Source organism: Sorex fumeus, unplaced genomic scaffold (assembly GCF_029834395.1).
Source record: "Sorex fumeus unplaced genomic scaffold, SorFum_2.1 ptg000024l, whole genome shotgun sequence".
Taxonomy (NCBI): Eukaryota; Metazoa; Chordata; class Mammalia; order Eulipotyphla; family Soricidae; genus Sorex; species Sorex fumeus.
The window spans coordinates 23,122,722-23,141,919 of record NW_026606081.1 but is presented as its reverse complement, the minus strand read 5'-3'; the positions used below and the strand labels follow the sequence as shown (position 1 = coordinate 23,141,919).

General features: G+C 51.3%; 1 protein-coding gene across 1 annotated transcript in view; it reads left to right on the top strand.

Moving 5' to 3' along the window:
* Window positions 1-17,920, top strand: part of IFT80 (intraflagellar transport 80) — a 54,391-nt gene extending 36,471 nt beyond the window's left edge. Inside the window, exons 9-18 of the mRNA XM_056114323.1 lie at window positions 852-926; window positions 2,998-3,161; window positions 3,946-4,010; window positions 7,065-7,200; window positions 7,919-8,066; window positions 10,632-10,803; window positions 11,061-11,150; window positions 11,262-11,434; window positions 14,193-14,316; window positions 17,813-17,920. Of these exons, the coding sequence (XP_055970298.1) occupies window positions 852-926; window positions 2,998-3,161; window positions 3,946-4,010; window positions 7,065-7,200; window positions 7,919-8,066; window positions 10,632-10,803; window positions 11,061-11,150; window positions 11,262-11,434; window positions 14,193-14,316; window positions 17,813-17,920 (1,255 nt within the window). The remainder of the gene's footprint in view (window positions 1-851; window positions 927-2,997; window positions 3,162-3,945; window positions 4,011-7,064; window positions 7,201-7,918; window positions 8,067-10,631; window positions 10,804-11,060; window positions 11,151-11,261; window positions 11,435-14,192; window positions 14,317-17,812) is intronic.
* Window positions 17,921-19,198: the final 1,278 nt, after the last annotated feature.

Here is a 19,198-nt window from a genome sequence, read left to right as displayed (position 1 = left end):
AATGTTCTCTCCACCCATCCCTGTCTTTGGATAATATTATGCTTTAAAAAAAAATCAAAGGTGCTATTTCTTCATTTATTTATCCACTTACTCAGTAAGCTGGTTACGCTGACATTGAGTCCGGCTTGCTGTTCACAGAAATCTTTCATCCTGTCCAGTGATAACTCGAACCTGGCGGGAAATGATGGTGTCACGTTTATAGTTTCTCTCTGTATAATGTATAGTGTCTCTGTGTAATGCCCAGTTACCAAGACTCGAATTGCGGAGTCACCCGATCCCCACTTTACAGACTAGGAAATCAGCACCTGGTTACATCTGCTGGAAAGAGATGGGGCGAGGCTCAGACCCAGGCCTCCCACGGCGGGGGTTGGGGGGGGGGTGCACTGTCCTACTGAGCCACATCCCAGCCCAGATTCCAGTGTTTAAGATCATATGATCCATGGGGGACGAGACCAAATCTCCAATCCTGGCTTGCTGGCCACCCATTGTTCTTCCACTGTGCCGGGTGGCTGCTTTTCAGACGAGACTCACTGGCCACTTGTCAGAACACAGAGCTAATGAAGGACAGAGCCTAGGAACCACGGGATGCCGAGGGTTCCCCGGCTCCTCATCAGCTGTTACTCGAAACACTTAAGGAAAGCTTCCCGTGTGCTTGGGGCTGGGGACAACAGTTTTTACCCTCCCGAAAGTGGAGAATTTCAGAACGATGGGCCAAGTCGTAGAAACACAAATACATACAGTAACGGAAATGGAGGACACTTCATTTAAGGGGTACCTGTGTACTTGTTAAAGAGCATTTGTTTTGTTTCGTTTTGTTTTTAACTTTTCGTGTCTGTTTTATTTGTCTTTAGTACGAAGAACTGGAACACACCACTTATATTTGATCTCAAAGAAGGAACAGTCAGCTTGATTCTGCAGGCCGAAAGGTATTTGCCTCCTGCTTGACCCTAAGTCAGGACTGCAAGGTCCCTGCTGGCGGAACACACTCTTCACTCAACCATTTGGAATCAGCTTGTTTCTACTATTTGTGTGTTCAAATATTTTTTATTTACATATTTTTCCCTTTTTTGGTTATGGGGCCACACTCAGCGGTGCTCAGGTGCTCATGGACCAGGTGGGATGCCGGGGATGGATCACGTGCAAGTCAGACACCCTCCCCGCTGTTCTGCGGCTCCAGCCCTCTCCTCTTTATTCTAAAAGACAAAAATAAGAGAAGAAGGTTTCAGGTTCTAGAGCCGGGGAGGAGTGTTTCTTAGTTCCCCTGTTTCCTGTTCTGTTCTTCCCACTGTTGGTCAGTGCTGAAAGTCACTGAGAATGTTGACAGCGTGGCCCAAGTGCCGAGCGCCCGGCGGTCGGGCCGCAGGCGGTGACGGGGCTTGAGAAGGGCTCTCTCCCCCTCGCCTGTGCGTCAGTGGACGAAGGGCCCAGGAGCTCGCTAAGCTCACTGGGGTCGAGCGGAGGGCACAAGGGGGGAACCTGGCCAGTCTCTGTGCTCACCCCAACCCCGCTGACCGCACCCGGCTAGGCGGAGCCTCTAGGGTGCTCTGGCCGGCAGGTTCTCTGAGCGCAGGAAGAAGGACACTGGCGACTGAGAGAGGTGGGCAGGTGATAGGCAGGTGACCGTTTCCTAGTGCACCGAGGCTGGCACAGGTGGCCAGGGGGGAGGATCGAGTTCAGCTGTTTCCTGCGACGGAAAGGGGCTTGGTTTAGGGAGGGCAGCCGAGCCCATACGTGGAAGACTGCCGTTCTCTTCATCCTCTACACAAACGTGCCGGTTCAGTATTTGTTACTCTTTTCAGGCTGTGTCCTAGCTGGTCAAGGTGCATGTTCTTGCAGAATAGGTTGTCCCGGTGGAGTTCATTTCCAGTTCAGTCAGTCTAATCAATGGCTAAATAAATAGCAATACTCCTACATAAAAAAAAAAAAAGAATAGGTTGTCCAGGTAAAGGATATTTTACCTGCTGCCTGTTCCTGGTTGTCGTGTGGAAGTGTTTGCCCTTGGAACATGGTGTTTACTTCCAAGGAGGCTGAGAAGCTGTAGTGCCTTTAGAAGAGAAAGGCTTTTAGTGCCGAGACAAAGAAAGAATAATGAGGTTTCATGGTGCCAGCAGCAGCGAACAGTGTTCAGTTGCTGGTGTGTGTGAGCCAAACGCTGCACATTAGTAATGAATCATGGTGTTCATTATGGGCTGACTTTCCATTCATTTTAGGACTTGTTTCCATAGCTAGAGAGAATAATTAGCAACCCCTGGATCAAACGGTCCTGAGTCAAGAAGATTTAAAAGCGTATCAGTGCTCGGCACCAAGGGGGCAGGTGCGCGGTGCAGAGCAACACATAGTGTGAAGCAGCATCACCCCAAAGACCCCCTCAACGACTCCTAGAGTTTATACGATAGCCTGGAAGCATGTGCTCCTCTTTGATTCAGTAGTTGGAATTAGTCATGATAAGGACATGAACAGGCTGGCTTTACACAGCTATATAAGAATTCTTTAAAAGCACAAATAATTTGGGGACCGGAGCAATCGTACAGCAGGTAGGGTGTTTTCTTGCATGCAGCCAGCCTGGGTTCAATCCCTGGAGTCACATGTGGTCCCCCAGGCATGGCCAGGAGTAATTCCTGAGTGCAGAGCCAGGAATAGCCCTGAGCACTGCCCAGTGTGGCCCAAAAAAGAAAGAGGGAAAAAAAAGAACAGGTAATTTGCAAAAATTGCCCAGCAGGAGTAAATTATGGTATTTCTATTCCTTATTTGCCATAAATGTTCTCTGTGGAGATAGGGGATACCAGAGATCTTTTTTGCTTTCTTTGTACCATGAGTTTTTTACCCCATGTTCATAAGCTTTCAAAGGGAGAAATAAAAATATTATATTTCTATTTTGTTAATTTATCTATTAATTTTTATATGATACTTTTTAGACTTTCCCTAAACTATTCTGTAAGTGAAAATGGAAGTATAGTAAATGCCTATTGAGACTCTGTTGTTATCTTTATTTTTCAGACATTTTCTTCTTGTAGATGGTGGTGGTATCTACTTATATTCTTATGAAGGGCGCTTCATTTCTTCTCCAAAATTTCCTGGAATGAGAACAGATATACTGAATGCACAGACGGTGTCTCTTAGTAATGACACCATTGCAATAAAAGATAAAACTGATGAAAAAGGTGAGTACATTTTTATAATCTCTGTGTCGCGTTGCCATGAATTTAACACAGTGAATGTTTTCACCAGTTGACATCCATTTTCTCATCCATTAAATTTATTAACTTTACATGAAAGAATGAAGTGCTTCTGAAGTTGTTGTAAGCATGAAATAAAGAACTAAAGTTATCATTCTAGACCCAGCTCCACAGGGAAATAGCTGCCCTCACATGGGGTGGGAGGACCCCTCCCTATCCACAGGAAGGGAGGGAGGGAAGGAGAGAGGGAGAGCGAGGGAGGGAAGGAGGGAAGGAAGGGGGGAGGGAGGGAGGGAGGGAGGGAAGGAAGAGAGGGAGGGAGAAAAGGAAGGGAGGGAATAAAAGGAAGTGACAGTTGCTTTCTAGGTAGGGAGATGGCTCAGTGAACTGGATTGGAGGGAAGGACCAGTTTTGCCCCCAGACCATACAGGGTCCCCAGCACTGTCAGGAGTGGCCCCTATAGCGTTGTCAGGATATTCACACCCCCACACCCCCCCCCCCCACCAATGTAACTCAGGAATTTTTTTGTTTGGTTTTGGGCCTCGCCCAGCAGTGCTCAGTACTTACTCCTCGCTCAGTGCTAGCAGACTCAGGACCCTCTGGGGTGTGAGACTTGGGCCCCGTAAGCCGCGTGCTCGGAGCTCGCTGCTGCCCCTGGGTACTGAGAATCCCTATTCTCTCAGGGGGAGAGACTGCAGGGGTTCTGACGGTTCCGTTCCCCATCAGCCTTCAACGCTAATGCAGGAACCATGGCTCTGCTTTTCCCCAGTGATCTACCTCTTTGAGACGTCCACGGGGAAGGCCTTGGGTGACGGGAAGCTCCTCTCACACAAGGTAACGGACACAGCTCCATTTCCGGCCGGTCTAAAGTGGACACCAGAGGAACCTGTCTTGCGCTCAGAGTCAGCACACTCTGGCGTGTTCCCCAGTGTGTCAGTTCCCCTGAGCTGCAGATGAACCCAGGTGACGCCCTGGCCTAGTCCTCAGTGAAGTGTCTCCCTCGGGAACTGCCCGTGCTGGCTCTAAAGAAACAAACAAGCTGCTGGCGTCCCTCAACAGCCGCAGTTTCCCACCCCCAGTTCCAGCCAGTTTCGGTCTAGGTGTGAAGACAGTTAAATGGAGGCCACTGCTGTCTCTCGAGCATTGATCTCGCCTGGGGTGCAGTTCAACCTGCCGCTGGCACAGCCTGGGGATGCGTTTCTGCGGGACTGTGGGCAAGGGTCAGTTCCTCCGCTCCCTCCCGCCTCCGCATCCATCAGGGAGGCACTGACCTGTCCGCCTCCCCCAGTCACTGACGGTGCCCTGAGCATCATTTAAAATCAGTGCGCACCAGGCTCAGCCCTTAACGACATGGTACTCAGTTCTCATAGCGGGGCTTCTTGGCTCCTGGGTGAAATACAACAGTCTCCACACACTTTCCTCTAAGAAACCTTTTTTGTCTCATTTTTAGCGGACTATTCATAACAAGCAATACCAAATAAATTATTCTGGTTCTGCTTTGGGGGCAGGACTTGAGGTTCGGGATGGAAATACAGTGGTGAGAAGATGTGATGGTGGTAGGATTGGGGTGCGAATATTAAATGTAATCAAATATTGTGAACGACTTTATAAAAATAAAAATAGGGGATGGGTATTTGATCATTGTAAAATGGAAACCCAAGCACAAAATTTGTACGTCTACAACTGTACCTCATGGTGTCTCACTATAAAAATCAAAATCAAAATAAAATAAAATCAGTGTATGGGGGCCGGAGCAATAGTATAGCAGGTAGGGCTCTTGCATTGCACTCAGCCAACCCAATTTGGTCCCCAACACCCAGTATGGCCTCCCCCAAGCACCGCCAGGATTGATTCCTAAGTACAGAGCCAGAAGTAACCCTGAGCCCTCATAAATGTGGACCCAAAGCAAAAAGAAAAAAATCACTTAATAAGGTATAATTAGCATTCTTCACGATATGGTACTTTTTCTAGAATACTTTTCCAAGTTTAAGAAATAAACAATTTTGGGTGTTAGAACATTATATGACTGAAACCCAATCATGAACAACTTGAATATCACTTTGATTCAATTTTAAAAAATAATAAATGGAAAAAAATTAAAAATAAAAACAAAAAATCAACTGTAAGTATAATGTTAGTATAACTAATATTCTACTAATATAATGTTAGTATAACTTTCTTTTCTAATAATACTCTTATTATTAGGATGTAGTGCCTTGTTGAGTCATCAAGTCTTCCATTCCATCAAAGAAAGGTTCAATGCTTTTTTTCAGTATTATAAATATACATAATAATATGTTACCATAGTCATCATAAAAAAAAAGAAATGGACAGTTTCATTATTGTGGGGTGACTGTAGGCACCCTTCTCACTCTCACACATGACTCAGGAGATTTTCTCTCTGCCTCACATCATAGGAGTTTTAAGTGAAAACTCAAGATCTTTCCAAATGAGTAGCAGGACCAAAACTGGAGCTTGAGGCAGTCTCTTACTCAGATCAGGATCACAATCATCCTGTTGTTCGTTGATTGCCTCGAGCAGGCACCGGTAACGTCTCCTTTGTCCTAGCCCTGAGATTTTAAAAAGTGCCATATTCAAGGCTCTTTCAGGGTTAGGAGAATGAGACCCATCATTGTTACTGGTATTTGACATATTGGGTACACCACAGGGAGTTTGCCAGACTCTGCCATGTGGGCAGGTTACATTCGGTAGCCTGCCAGATTGTCCAAAGCAAGAATGAGATAATAAGATGTTGTGCGGCCGCATTTGCGGCCACACACTTCTGGGAGCTGGGTTTCATAGTCTCTGGGTCTTGCCCGTTGATGAGATTACACGGTGCTGGGGGGCAGTTGGTGGGTGTGATCCCTGCCTACTGGAAGATGGAGGATCTGGGTGGAGGATGCTCAGCCCTGATCCGAGCAGGCTTGGAGATTTCAGCCCCGGGACCCGTGTGCCTCTGTTCCTCTGCCGGTACCTTCATGCGTGCAGAGTGTGGTCTCAGCGTGGTTGTGGCTGGTTCTGGAGGTCTTCGGCTGCCGGGGCTCTGCTCGGGACGGGGAGGGAAACTCAACTCGCCCCACTCCAAGGGGCCCTGACGAGGATAGCCAGGCGTGGGGGCAGAAGACTCTGCGCTGTTGTCTTACTAAACAAACAAATATTCAGGGCTTCATGAGACAAAGGGCAAATCTGGACTATTTAAGTCCCTAAAAGCATAAGACACTCTCACCTATTTCCATAAACCTACCCTTACAACCATTGTAAGTGCAGGCAAACCGTCCAGAATGAAAGGTGACACAAGGGGTGATCAATTGAGACAGACCCCTGTGAGCCGCCACACAGTGGCTGAGGGAGGGGCACGGAGACCCCTCCAGCTGTCCACTCTCGGACCCGGGAAAGGTTGTTTTGTTTTTTTCAAATTCTAAGCATCTGATTAATAATGCTGTGAATGATAGGGTTTCATGCACAGTGTTCCAACCCCTCACTTCCTCTTACCCTTTTACAAAGGCATTTTCTGAGAGATATTATTAGCAGTATTGCAGCAGGTAGAGCACTTGCCTTGCATGTGTCAACCCAGCTGCAGTTCCTGGCATCGCATAGGGTCCCTCAAGCACCACCAGGAGTGATCCCTGAGCACAGAGACAGAAGTAAGCCCTGAACACGCTGGGTATGTGCCAAATACAAAAGGGTATTTCCCTTGTAAAGAAGAAACTGCACCTTAGTGCAGTGTCTGGATTATTAGTATGTTATTAGCATATTAAAATTATTGCAGAGATCCATTTTATCATTATAAGTGGTAGAGTAATTCATTTTTAAATAAATATTCATAAGAGTTTTAAATAATCTGATGTTAAGTACTAACCCAGTGTTTTCATTATTTTTGAATTAAAGAGTGAGATTTTGGAAATTGCTCTGGATCAAAAAGGACTTACCAATGACAGAAAAATTGCTTTCATTGACAAAAATAGAGACCTCTATATCACCTCAGTAAAACGATTTGGGAAGGAAGAACAAATTATCAAACTTGGTAACGTAACATTAGTATGTTTCACATTTTCATTTCTCTCAACTTTCTTATGCCATTTTAAACAGCTTACTTGCTGAATGAATTTATTGGTAAATTGGTTCACACCATCTCTTAGCTACTTCGCTACTCCACTCAAAAATTAATTTTTTTAAATGTAGGCACAGTGATTAGAGTGATAGAGTTAATAATAGAGTTTCAGTCACACGCTGTCCCAGCCCACATCCGGAATCTTGACTCCTTTCTCGTATATTTAGCTGCTACAACTCAATTGACTTTGAAAGAAAGACAAGTTAAAAATATCATGGTTCTAGGAGAACTATTCATTTGTTTCTCTAAGATCATGGGCGAGAGGCTGGAGCAATAGGATAGCACGTGGGGTGTTTTCCCTGCATGCGGCCAACCTGGGTTCAGTGCCCAGCACCCCAGGAGTGATCCCTGAGCACCACTGGGATATGGCCCCCAGACAAAAAAACATCAAGAAGAAAAACCCAAGCACAAAAATTTGTAAGTCTACAACTGTACCCATGGTGTTTCACTAATAAATTTTAAAAAATAAAATATGTAAAAAGAAAAAAAATGAAATTGTGGGTGAAGTTTTATGTGTTTGATCAGAAAAGCATCATTCCTGCCAGAAATTAGACGTGTTCTGTGTATGTCAGCTGCTTTTAAAGAAATCTTTGGATACATGGTAGAACTAATAGACATTTTTTAATCTCAGGAACAATGGTGCATACTCTGGCATGGAGTGACACGTGTAATATCCTCTGTGGGCTGCAGGACACTCGGCTGACCATATGGTATTACCCCAACACCGTTTACGTGGACAAAGACCTTCTGCCCAAAACCCTGTATGAAAGGGACGCCAGGTAATGCCTCTGCGGAGTCCCCAGGGACTGACTCTCTCTCTCTCTCTCTCTCTCTCTCTCTCTCTCCCCTCTCTACCCCCTTTCCATCCCCCCACCTCCCCCCATGGACAGCAGGTCAGGACTGTTGTGGTTTTGCCGCAAAGCTGAGTACTACCAGCGATCTTTCATTGGTCTCTTCGCTTTTACTAGAACATTGCTCAGTTAAAGTGAACTTACTGAGGCTCTTTCAAGCTCATGTTCTCCCTGGAACAAGTATCTCAGGCTTTCTCCACACTGGAGAAGCCTGTGTTCTTTCTCTCTATCTGTCTGTCTGTCTGTCTGTCTGTCTGTCTCTCTCTGTCTCTCTCTGTCTCTCTCCTCTCTCTGTGTCTCATTCTCTTTGTCTCTCTGTCTCTGTCTGTCTCTCCGTCTCTCTGTGTTTTTTTGTGGGGCCACACTTGACCAATGCTCAGAAGTTAAACCTGGCTCTGTACTCAGGAATTGCTCCTGACGGTGTTCATGGTATCATAAGGGATGCCCGGGATCAAACCCAGTTTAGCCATATGCAAGACAAGTGCCTTACCTGCTGTTTTCTCTCTCTCTCTCTCTCTCTCTCTCTCTCTCTCTCTCTCTCTCTCTCTCTCTCTCTCTCTTTCTCTCTCTCTCTCTGAGATAGTTACAAAGTTGTTCATGATTGGGTTTCAGTCATGCAATGTTCTAACACCTAGTCCTTCACCAGTGTGCTACCCCACCACCAAGGTCCCAGCCTCCCTCGATGGCAGACTCCTTTCTTCTCTCTCTTCCTTTTTCTCTACCTCCCTCTCCCCTTTACCACCACCTTTTAGCCACTGTGGTTTGCAGTACTGCTACTGAAATTCTGCTACTTTATCTTGTATATCACCTTACCTCCTTTCAGCACTTGTTCTTGTCCAGAGTGATCATTTCCAACTGCATTGCCATAGTGGCCCCTTCTCTGACTGCCCTCCCCCACAACTTGTGGCCAGCTGCCTGCCACGGACCGGTCTTCCTGGCCCTCGTTTCTACCACCTTTGGGTATTAGTCTCATCTTACGTGTTTTCGTATCCCGCACATGAGCACAGTCATTCGCTGTGTTTCTCCCTCCAACTGATCTCACTCCCCATGGGACTGTCCTTGTCCATCCACATTTTAGCACACTTCATGGCTTCGTCTTTCCTAACCACTGTGTAGTATTCCATCGTGTAGATGGTGTTCCCAGACACTCGGGTTGTTTCCAGATTCTCCCGCTGTGCGCGGCTGCAGGGAACATTGGCGTGCAGGTGCTGCTCTTTGGGGGTCTGGGGACCCTCCAGCCGTGTTCTCTCACAAACACATATTCTTTTCCTCTCCCCCGACATCTCAATAAATTTTATTCAGTAAAAGCGATCTTACTTCAGTTTTTTCAAAGCTATTGACAGAATAATTTGGAAGTGTTGTAAAGTATCAACTATTCATTTGTTCCATGTGAATGTAATTTTCAAGCTTAATGTTGCCATTAAGGTTGGAAGGTCTTTTCAGTATGGCTTAGCGATTTTTTTCTTTTGGGGTCACAACTGGCAATGCACAGGAGTTACTCCTGGCTCTGCACTCAGGAATCAGTCCTGGCAGTGCTTAGGGAACCATATGGGATGCTGGGAATCGAACCGGGGTCGGCAGCGTGCAAGGCAAATGCCCTACCCGCCATGCTGTCGCTCCAGGCCCTGGCTTAGTGATTTAAATCTTAGGTTTCCAGGGATGTATGTCTCTAGAATCAATTTTTTTTTTATCTGTCTTTAAAGACAGAAAACATATGTGGTATAAATTGAAAAGTTAAGAAGTTTACATATGGGTGTCTGTGCAGCAGGTAAGGTGCTTACCTTGCATGTGACTGACCCAGGTTTGATCCCCAGCACCCCATAAGGTCCCCCAAGTTCTAGACTGCTCCCTGAGTGCAGAGCCAAGAGTTGGCTCTGAGCACAGCCCGGCGTGACCTTCCCCCCAAAATTTCATATATATTTGTGTTTTATTATTTCATATGTGTATCATTCTTTATATTAGAAAATCAAATATAACTAATTTTCTAAGAAATAGCAAAATAAGATCTCTTACTCTGTAATAAAAAAAGAGATACAAAATTTCTCCACATTTTGACTTTTAAAAAAATCTATCCTGAGTTTTTTAAGCATCACGTTCACAACCTTTGCAAAACTAGAGACATCATATTAAAATAATGTCAGTCCTTTAACTTAAATTAGTGTGCCTTTTATGAGAAGATAATGTTGGGATTCAATGTCATCCTCCCAAAGGCTGAATCAAGTGATCTGCTCATCTGCTTGACTCCCCCGAACCCGGGTCATCCCAGGTGCTTCGGAAACAGCCCTGTGACATGCATCTTTTCCTCTTTAAATTGTATTTTGTTTCAAGGGTTTATTGCAGCTTAGAGTCAGATGCTTATTGGAGCAGGGATAGTTGGGAGGGATGGAGGGTGAGTTTCGGGACACGGAGCCAGCGTCCGTTCTGCATGACGACATCCGTGCCCGCACTGAATATCTGCCCGAGTGTGAGTCACGCCCTGTCTTCCACCCGCAGTGAGTTCAGTAAGAACCCGCACATCGTGAGTTTCATCGGGAACCAGGTGACCATCCGCAGAGCCGACGGCTCCCTGGTCCACATCAGCATCCCTCCCTACCCCGCCATCCTGCACGAGTACGTGAGCGGCTCCAAGTGGGAGGATGCCGTGAGGCTCTGCCGCTTTGTTAAGGTGTGGCTCCCGAGCCCTGCTCTGTGAGGGGTGTGTGTGTGTGTGTGTGTGTGTGTGTGTGTGTGTGTGTGCGCTTCAGATCCCTGGCTTTGTGTGTGTGTGTGTGTGTGTGTGTGTGTGTGCTTCAGATCCCTGGCTTTGTGTGTGTGTGTGTGTGTGTGTGTGTGTGTGTGTGTGTGTGGTGCTTCAGATCCCTGGCTCTGTGTGTATGTGTGTGTGTGTGTGTGGTGCTTCAGCTCTCTTGTGTCTCACCGCAGGAGCAGACCATGTGGGCTTGCCTCGCTGCTATGGCTGTCGCGAATCGAGACATGACCACGGCAGAAATAGCCTACGCAGCTATCGGTGAAGTAAGTGGCGCGTCCTCCCCTCTAGATGCGTGTCCAGGCATTTCTCCCCCTGCTTGGCTATGACCGCGCAGATGTTCCCACTGCAGGTGTTTCTCTCTCTCTCTTTTCCAGATTGATAAGGTCCAGTACATCAACTCCATTAAAGACCTTCCCTCTAAGGAGTCCAGGACGGCGCACATCCTGCTCTTCAGCGGCAAGATGCAGGAGGCCGAAACGGTGCTGCTCCAGGCCGGTCTTGTGTACCAGGCCATCCAGACCAACATCAACCTCTACAACTGGGACAGGTGATGACGCTGTGGTGTGCACTGGGCAGCGATACCCACTCTCCGCCCTTAGTTACGCTTAAGGCCCCGGAAGGCTTCAGTCGCCCCTGTGCTCACAGGCACTGAGAGACCGTGCTCCTCTGAGCTGTCTGAGGAGACACGGGGTGTGGAGGAGAGCAGGGCTGCGTCTTCGGTCCCTGTCCCAGCTGACCGAATGGTGTCACCAACATTGGCAAGTGTGGCGGGGGACGGGCGCCTTCCATCCTGGGTGTCTTGAGTGGGGACTGTGTGGGAGCAGGCCTCATCCCCGGCCTGGAGTGTGCGGGAAAGGCGAGCTGAGAGCTGGGCAGGGACGGGCTGGGCAGGGCGTGAGCGTGGCGAGAAGGTGTGGGCACTTACAGACTGGGGAGGAGGAAATGGGGAGTGTGGGAGGGTGAGGCCTGCCAGCCCGTGGGTCTGAGCTGAGGCTGCTGGCGTGAAGGCCGCCCTGCACTGGGGGGTGCTTCCGCCCTCATGCTCCTTGGGGAGGGTCACCCTGGGCTCAGGGACGGGCTTCTCTCTCTACCAAGAACAAACAGGGAGTCCTCCTTCCTGCTGGCCTCTCTCTGTCTTTCGGACCCCTGCAGCGCAGCACTGGTGCCGGGGCTGGTGGTCACTCTGGACGCCCGCTGGTGGCCTGTTGGGAGCCCAGACTGAGGGCAGAGACCAGCGGCCGAATATAAACACTGGGCAGCATCGAGAGAGCGGCCTCGGCTTCTCGAGTCGTGCCGCGCTTTCACGGACCCCGTGACTTTCTTAAAATTGAAGTCACAACGTCTTCTTATTGAAGCTATAACGTCTTCTTCTGTAACTTTGTTCTATTTAAAAGTCAGAGAAGAAACGTGGACTTATTCCAGCCCATAATCTAATGTCGCATTTGTTTGGCTGCCAAACAACCATTTTGAAGCCCGAGACACACTGTTCCCATAACCCTTGTAGGATCTGGAGTGAATCCTCTGAACTGCTCCCGAGCCAGTTTTGCCCTGGCGGGTGCTTTGGAGAGCGTGTAGAATTGCTCTGCCGTTTCTTTCAGCCACCGCTGTCCAATCAGAGAGCCAAACTCTGTCTGTAGTAGGGATAGCGGGAAGGGCCACTAATGGTGTCTGGTGTCAGGGTGCAGGCTGGGATGTCACGTCCTGTCCTTTCTGCATAATTAAAGGTATTAATGACCCAGAACCAAGTATCGGGTTTTGAAAACCCCACCCAGAATAGATGCTCAGCACTTCCCACGGAGAACACTTTGTCTTGCGCCCTCGGGAGCCCCTCCCCCCAGACAGTGATAAATAAGAAATGGGCGCTGGCCTCCCTTGCTCCACTGGGCATCCCTGCCTCGGCCTGGGGAATGGGGCAGGCCCTGCCCGTGACTGTTCCTGCGTCCTGCAGCACCGCGGCCGCCTTTGCCATTACCCATTTTCTCAGAGAGACTCAAAGTTGCTGAGAAGGCGGCATCTTTGTGAGGCGTTTGTGGTGGGGGCCAGAGCTGGGGGCTGGGGTTCAGGGGCAGGATTCTTGGCAGGTTGGTTGGTGGGTTGTTTTTGCTTTGTGTTTAGGTCAGAGCCAGTGGTGCTCAGGGATCACTCCTGGCAGTGCTCAGGGGACTGTCTGGGCAGCCGGGAATCGAACCTGGGTTGGCCGCATGCAAGGCAAAGCCCCGCTGCCCTCTTCTCTGACCCCTGTTGGCTACAGGTGCCACCCTGACCTGGCGCTCAGGCCAAGTGCATCGCTGATGCCCGCCTGCCTGCGTTTTCCTGGAAATCTGTGTGTTGAGGCCTTGTGTCGACACCCTTACCTTAGAGACTGTTTCATTCTGTCCTTGATCTCTCCCGGCCTCTGTCAGATTCAAACCCGTGGCGTGTCCAATGACTCGTTCATCCTTGCCTCACAGATGCCCCTCACAGGTTCCTAAAATCCAGCTTTTTGTAAGGAACATGGCGGCATCTGTCCCCAGGCCCCCAAACTCACTCGGCTGCCGGGGACAGGCGTTTGGGACAGCTCCACGGCTGCCCTCACCCCCCTGCAGGCTGTACCTGCGGGCAGCGGCTTTGGGGTACCAGGGCTTCCATCAGAGTTCATTCAGATCCCACTCGCTGTCAGGAAAGTGTGACCTTGACAGTGACGCCGGCCCAAAAGGAAAGGCACTTGCCCACATGCGGCCGTCACGGCCATCCCCAACACCATACTTGGTCCCCTGAGCATCACCAGCTGTGACCAAAAAAAATAAAAATCCACCACAAAACTCTTGTTACTTCAGTACCTGGACTTGGATGGGGTTCTGAAAGTCCAGCGCCTCTTCATTCACTTTTTCAAAGTCAAATGGTGAAAGGTTCTTTGTCGGGCTCTCGGCTCTGAGATAGCTCTCTTCATGGGAGTTTGCTTCACTTTGCAAACAACCCAAGGAGAGAAGTGTCAGGCTGACTGCAGGCTCAGAAGCCGCCGCAGGCTGGCCAGGCCACTCAACGTGGGGGGAGCCGCTTCACTCGCACGGCTTGGTGGGCTCAGGACTCTGCGGGGGCAGCGTCTGCACAGACGCTCAGGAAGCTGAGCCCGCCTGGCCCTGAGTGAGTGCAGAGCTCGGGGGGACAGATGGCCTCTCGGCAGAGGCCACAGCAGCAGGGCTGGAGGGGAAGCATGGACAGAGGGAACAGGAGGGGCCCCTGGCCCACCCTCTTACCCCCAGCTTATGTCCCCAGAGGTGGCAGAGGCAGCACTGATGACCCCCCTGCCTTATTTCTCATCGCAGGGCACTTGAACTGGCCGTGAAATATAAAACGCACGTCGACACAGTCCTCGCCTACCGCCAAAAGTTTCTGGAGACGTTTGGCAAACAGGAAACTAATAAACGATACCTACAGTACGCAGAAGGGGTAAGTGGCTTGCAGTATTTCACAATGGTCGACTTTCATTATTAGTATCCCAATGGCATGTGCTTCGACTAGTTCGGAACATAGTTCCCCAAACTCCCTCTTCTCCTTGTAGAGCGCTCGTACTCAGGCCATAGGGTCATACTGAACTTTCTGGAGCCTTTCTGCGGGGGGCGTTTTCAGTGGGCTGGTGCTCAGGAGCTCCTGCCTCTCTCCTCTGCTCAGCCCCGGTGGGCCTTGGGGAACCCCCATGTGGTCCTGGGGATGTCGCTGAGGTTGGCGGCGTGCCAGCAGGTGCCTTAACCCCTGGCTGCCTCTCCGGCCGGCAGCCTCCTGTGGGTGCATTTAGGCCTGCTGCGGTTGGGGGCTGGTCTCCTGGGGGAGAAGAGGAAGAACAGGACCACCTGGGACAATGCTGCCATCACCCTGGGTCTCCCCACGGGCGCCGTGCCCCTGAGAATCGCATTGTCCCTGGGGCAGGTGGAGGGGGGACGTGCCCTTCGAGAGACGCATTGTCCCTTGGTGGGGGCGGGGCGCCCACAGGGCCGGAGAAGGCTAATGTGCGGGCAGAGTCTCAGCTCCCTGCGGACTGAGCCCCGGGAGAGCCAGACCCTGGCCTGAGCCGAGCCGCAGTGGCCACCTGCCCAGACTGCAGGGACAGGTCACCTCCAGCCCCCAGCTCTGGAGACTTGTAACCCGACTCGGCCCGGCTCGCTCCTGGCGGGAAATCACGGCACAGCTTATCCGGGCTGCAATTCCTTCCAGCATCGGGTGCCTGCTGTCTGTGTTTATTTCTTCTTTTAAAAAAATTATTTTAGGGGGGCTGGAGCAATAGCACAGCGGGTAGGGCGTTTGCCTTGCATGCGGCCGACCCGGGTTCGATTCCCAGCATCCCATATGGTCCCCTGAGCACCGCCAGGAGTAACTCCTGAGTGCAGAGCCAGGAGGAACCCCTGTGCATCTCCAGGTGTGACCCAAAAAGCAAAAAAAAGATAATTAAAACTATTTTAGGGGCTGGAGCGATAGCACAGTGGGTAGGGCATTTGCCTTGCACGTGACCGGCCTGGGTTCGATTCCCAGCAACCCATATGGTCCCCTGAGCACCTCCAGGAGTAATAATACCTGAGTGCATGAACCAGGAGTAACCCCTGAGCATCACCGGGTGGGACCCAAAAAGGAAAAAAAAAATTTTTTTAATTTATTTTCATGGAATGACAAAGTTATTTGGGTTTCAGGTGTGTAAGGCCTCACCCCGACCCTTCGCCAGCACCCCTTCCCTCCAGCCCCGTTTGCCGCCCACCGCCTGTCTGCTTCTGCGAGAGGCTCTTTTCAGCACCGTGTTCTGCAGCCTGTAGGGTCTCTCACCTAACACTTTCCCTGCTTCCAGCACCAGCTCCTCCCCCGCTGAGCGCTTCCCTCCACCATAGACCTGGCCCCCTCCTGATCCCGACCGACTGTTTCCTGCGAAGACCCGTTCTCATGTTCTTGGATTCCCCTGTCTTCCGGTGTTCTTATTCCACCTTTGTTTTCTTTATTTCCTGCACACGAGAGACCATTCTGTGTCCGTCTCTCTCCCTCTAATTTCACTCAGCACGGGACTCTCCAGGCCCCTCCGTGTAGCGGAAAGCGTTATGACTTCATCGTTTCTTGTGGCCGAGTAATACTCTGTTGGGTAGATGTACCACAGTTTCTTCATCCAGCCGTCTGCTCGTAGGCACTTGGGCTGTTTCCAGATTTGGGCTGTTGTGGATAGCACTGCAGGGAATATAGGGGTGCAGAGGTCTTTTCACATGTTTTGTTTTGGGGCCCCTGGGGTATGTTCCAAAGAAATGGGGTTGCTTGCTCAAATGGAAGCTCCATTCCTAGATTTATTAGGAATGTTCATATTGTTTTCTAGAAGGGCTGGACCAGTCGGCATCGCCCCGAGCAGTGAAGGAGGGAGGGTCCTTTCTCCCTGCATCCACACCAGCACTGTTGCTTCTGGTTCTCTTGGATGGGGGACAGTCTCTGGTGTGAGACCGTGTCTCATTGTTTTGATTCGCACCTCCCTGATGGTCAGTGATTAGAGCATTTCTTCAGGTGCCTTTTGGCCTTTTGTGTTTCTTCCTGGAGGAAGTCTCCCTTCATCTTTCTCCCCCTTGTTGATGGGGGTGGGTTTTTCCTTGTAAAGTTCTCTGGGTGCCTTCGATACCTCCAACACCCCTTTCAGAGAGCGGTGGCACATTTCCCCCACTGTGGGCTGTCCGTGTCCTTCCTGCTCCTCTTTCCTCTCGAGGGGAAGGAGCTTCTTGATAGCATCGTCTGTGTTTAGAACACGGGCCCCAACTCTGCTCAGGCTCCTGGTGCAGTGCTCTGGAGCTCCACTGTTTCCAGGAACCCACTCCAGATCGCGTGCACGCGAGGCATTGCTGCAGCCCCAGGCAGCGCTTCAGGACGGGGGCTCTCTTTCACTCAAACGCCAGCGCCACCAGCCTCATCAAACTTGGCCCAGATGGTGACTGTACAGAGGGTGGAACATTTGCCTTGCATGCAGCCGACCCAAGTTCAGCCTGGCACCCCACATGGTCTCCTGAGCCTGCGGGAGTGACCCCTGAGGGTCGAGCACTGCTGACTGTGGTCCCCAAACAAAAACAAACCCCCCCATCACAAAAGTGTTTATGTGTGTGTAGACAGATATGTAACTGCTTTATTCTTTGACTTCTGTTATGGGGGAGACACAACTGGCAGTTCTCGGGGCTGTTCCCGACGCAGTGCTTGCGGGCATTGAGCCCGGCCTTAGCTCCTGTCCATCTCTCCCACCTAAATTGTTCCTTAGACTGAGTCAGTTGCTGGAGTCGAGAGCGCTCCCTCCTGAGCCCTGGGTTCTGGCAGCCTGTGATCTAGTTCCAGAGCTGACCGTGTTTCTGCGTGAAGGTGCCCGGGGGTCGTCCGTGAGCTCTGAACTGGCACTACCCGCTCCAAGTGGGCGGCTGGGACTCACCCGGCCACCAGCTCCTAGGAGCTCTCGGCGCGGGCAGAGCTGGTCTGCGGGGGGGGTGCTGGTCTGTGACTCAGTCTGCGGGGGCAGCCCCGCCCCCAAGGGTGGTCTTCACTGCTGCAGTGCCACGGGGGTCGCCAGGGGAGGGTCAGGGGAAGGCCCGCGGGCCCTGTCCTGCACACAGGGTTTCTGCACCGGGAGCTGGGGAGTAAGAAGGGCTAGAGGGGCCATGCGGGCAGCGGGCGCCTCCTGTGACAGTGCTCTCAGGCGGGACTCGGGTGCTCTGGGGATAGGAGTGACGTACGTGGAAGGTAAGATGACAAACGCTCAAGACCACCCACTCCCAGCTCAGACGGGACTGTCGGCCCGCGGTACCTCCTTTCTCTCCTCAGGGCTCTCTCCTTGGGGGGGTGGCACCTCCTCTTCCCTGACTCCTTTCCTCCGGCGTTTAGAAGTCAGACGCTGGTTTTTGTGTCCTCGGGATGAAATGGAAATGTCAGCAGGATTTTTCTTCTCTTGCAGCTTCAGGTCGACTGGGACAAAATCAGAGCCAAGATCGAGCTGGAGCTCACCAAGGAGCGGGAGCGCGCGGCCGGCGGCCAGCCCAGGGGCTCGGGCCTGAAGCTCTGATGGGGCGGCCCCTCCCGCAGGAGCCAGGGCGGGTCTGCCGTGGGCCCTGCTGCGCTGTCACACACGCAGTCTCTGGGGAGGGTCAGGCACCAGCAGGCCACTGGGGGCCGGTGCCCGCAGGGTGCGGTCTGATGCTCTCCACGGAGGGCTGCCTGCTGGGCCCAGCCCCATCTCCTCTTTCATAAGATTTGGTATTTTTCTAGTCCAAGACGACAAAGTGTCCCTAGGTATTGGTGACATATTTATGTCCCCGCCCCCATCCATCTGTCGCCTTCCCCCGAGCCCTCAGCATAAACGACTCGAGTGCGGACACCAGCCTTGGTGCTTCTCCAGGATGTGACCCCTCAGCATCTGCCGGGTGCTTTACCAAGGCACCGTGGCCAGTGGGGGCCAAAGTAGGGGTGGCACGATGCTGGTCAGGTGGCCACCAAGCGGGTCCCAGCTGCCCCCAGGGAGCGGCTTCAGAGCCGTGCCAAGGGAGCGGGGCCCACATGGGGGCCTGAGCTTGGGCGTCCGGCCAGGCATGTGGGCGCAGGGCACTGGGCATGGTGGTGAGCACGGGGCCTGTGAGTCCCGCCTGCTGCCAGTGGCCATTCAGCTACGTCTGTTCTCCCCAAGTTCAGCAAAGGTCAGACAAAGGATGGTCTCTGCCCGCCTCTGGTGACTGAAGGACGCCCAGGCACCAGCCCTGAGGGCGTGGCCTGGGCAGCTCCTCAGTGACAGCCGGGCCGACACCTTGATCCAGTGTGGCCTGAAGTCCTCCTTAGCACGCAGCTTCCTTCCACACTAGCGCACGCCTTCGAGAGCCTCCTGAGACTGTGTCTTGGACTGTGGGGCTGAGGGTGGGTTGTGCCCGGCTGGGGGCAGCGCCACTCCCGCCCCGCCCTGGCCACTCTCCGCTCCCGGGGAAAGTGTGTCTGTGTGTCTCTCGGCCCATCTTATCTTTCCGGGAATATTTCCTGGACTCCCTCCAGATGCAGGACAGGGTTCTGCTGAGTCGCTAATATCTGATGGCATTGTCGTCTTTCTACGTTTAAATATATTTTCTGGATCATAATTCAATAAAAAGCTCAAAAATAAAAATAGCCAAAGTGTAAATTTCCTATTACGTTCGTTTTCTGCCATTTTAGAAGGGGGAAAAAAAAAAGAAACTACGTCAGCACACCCAGCCTGCTCTGAAGCCCAGGAGTGTTCTACGGTTTCTCTCCTCTCGTCGGTATCGATCCACAGTTAGAGGACAGAACCCCGATTTCAGGGGTCTCCTAAGGCTGCTCGGGG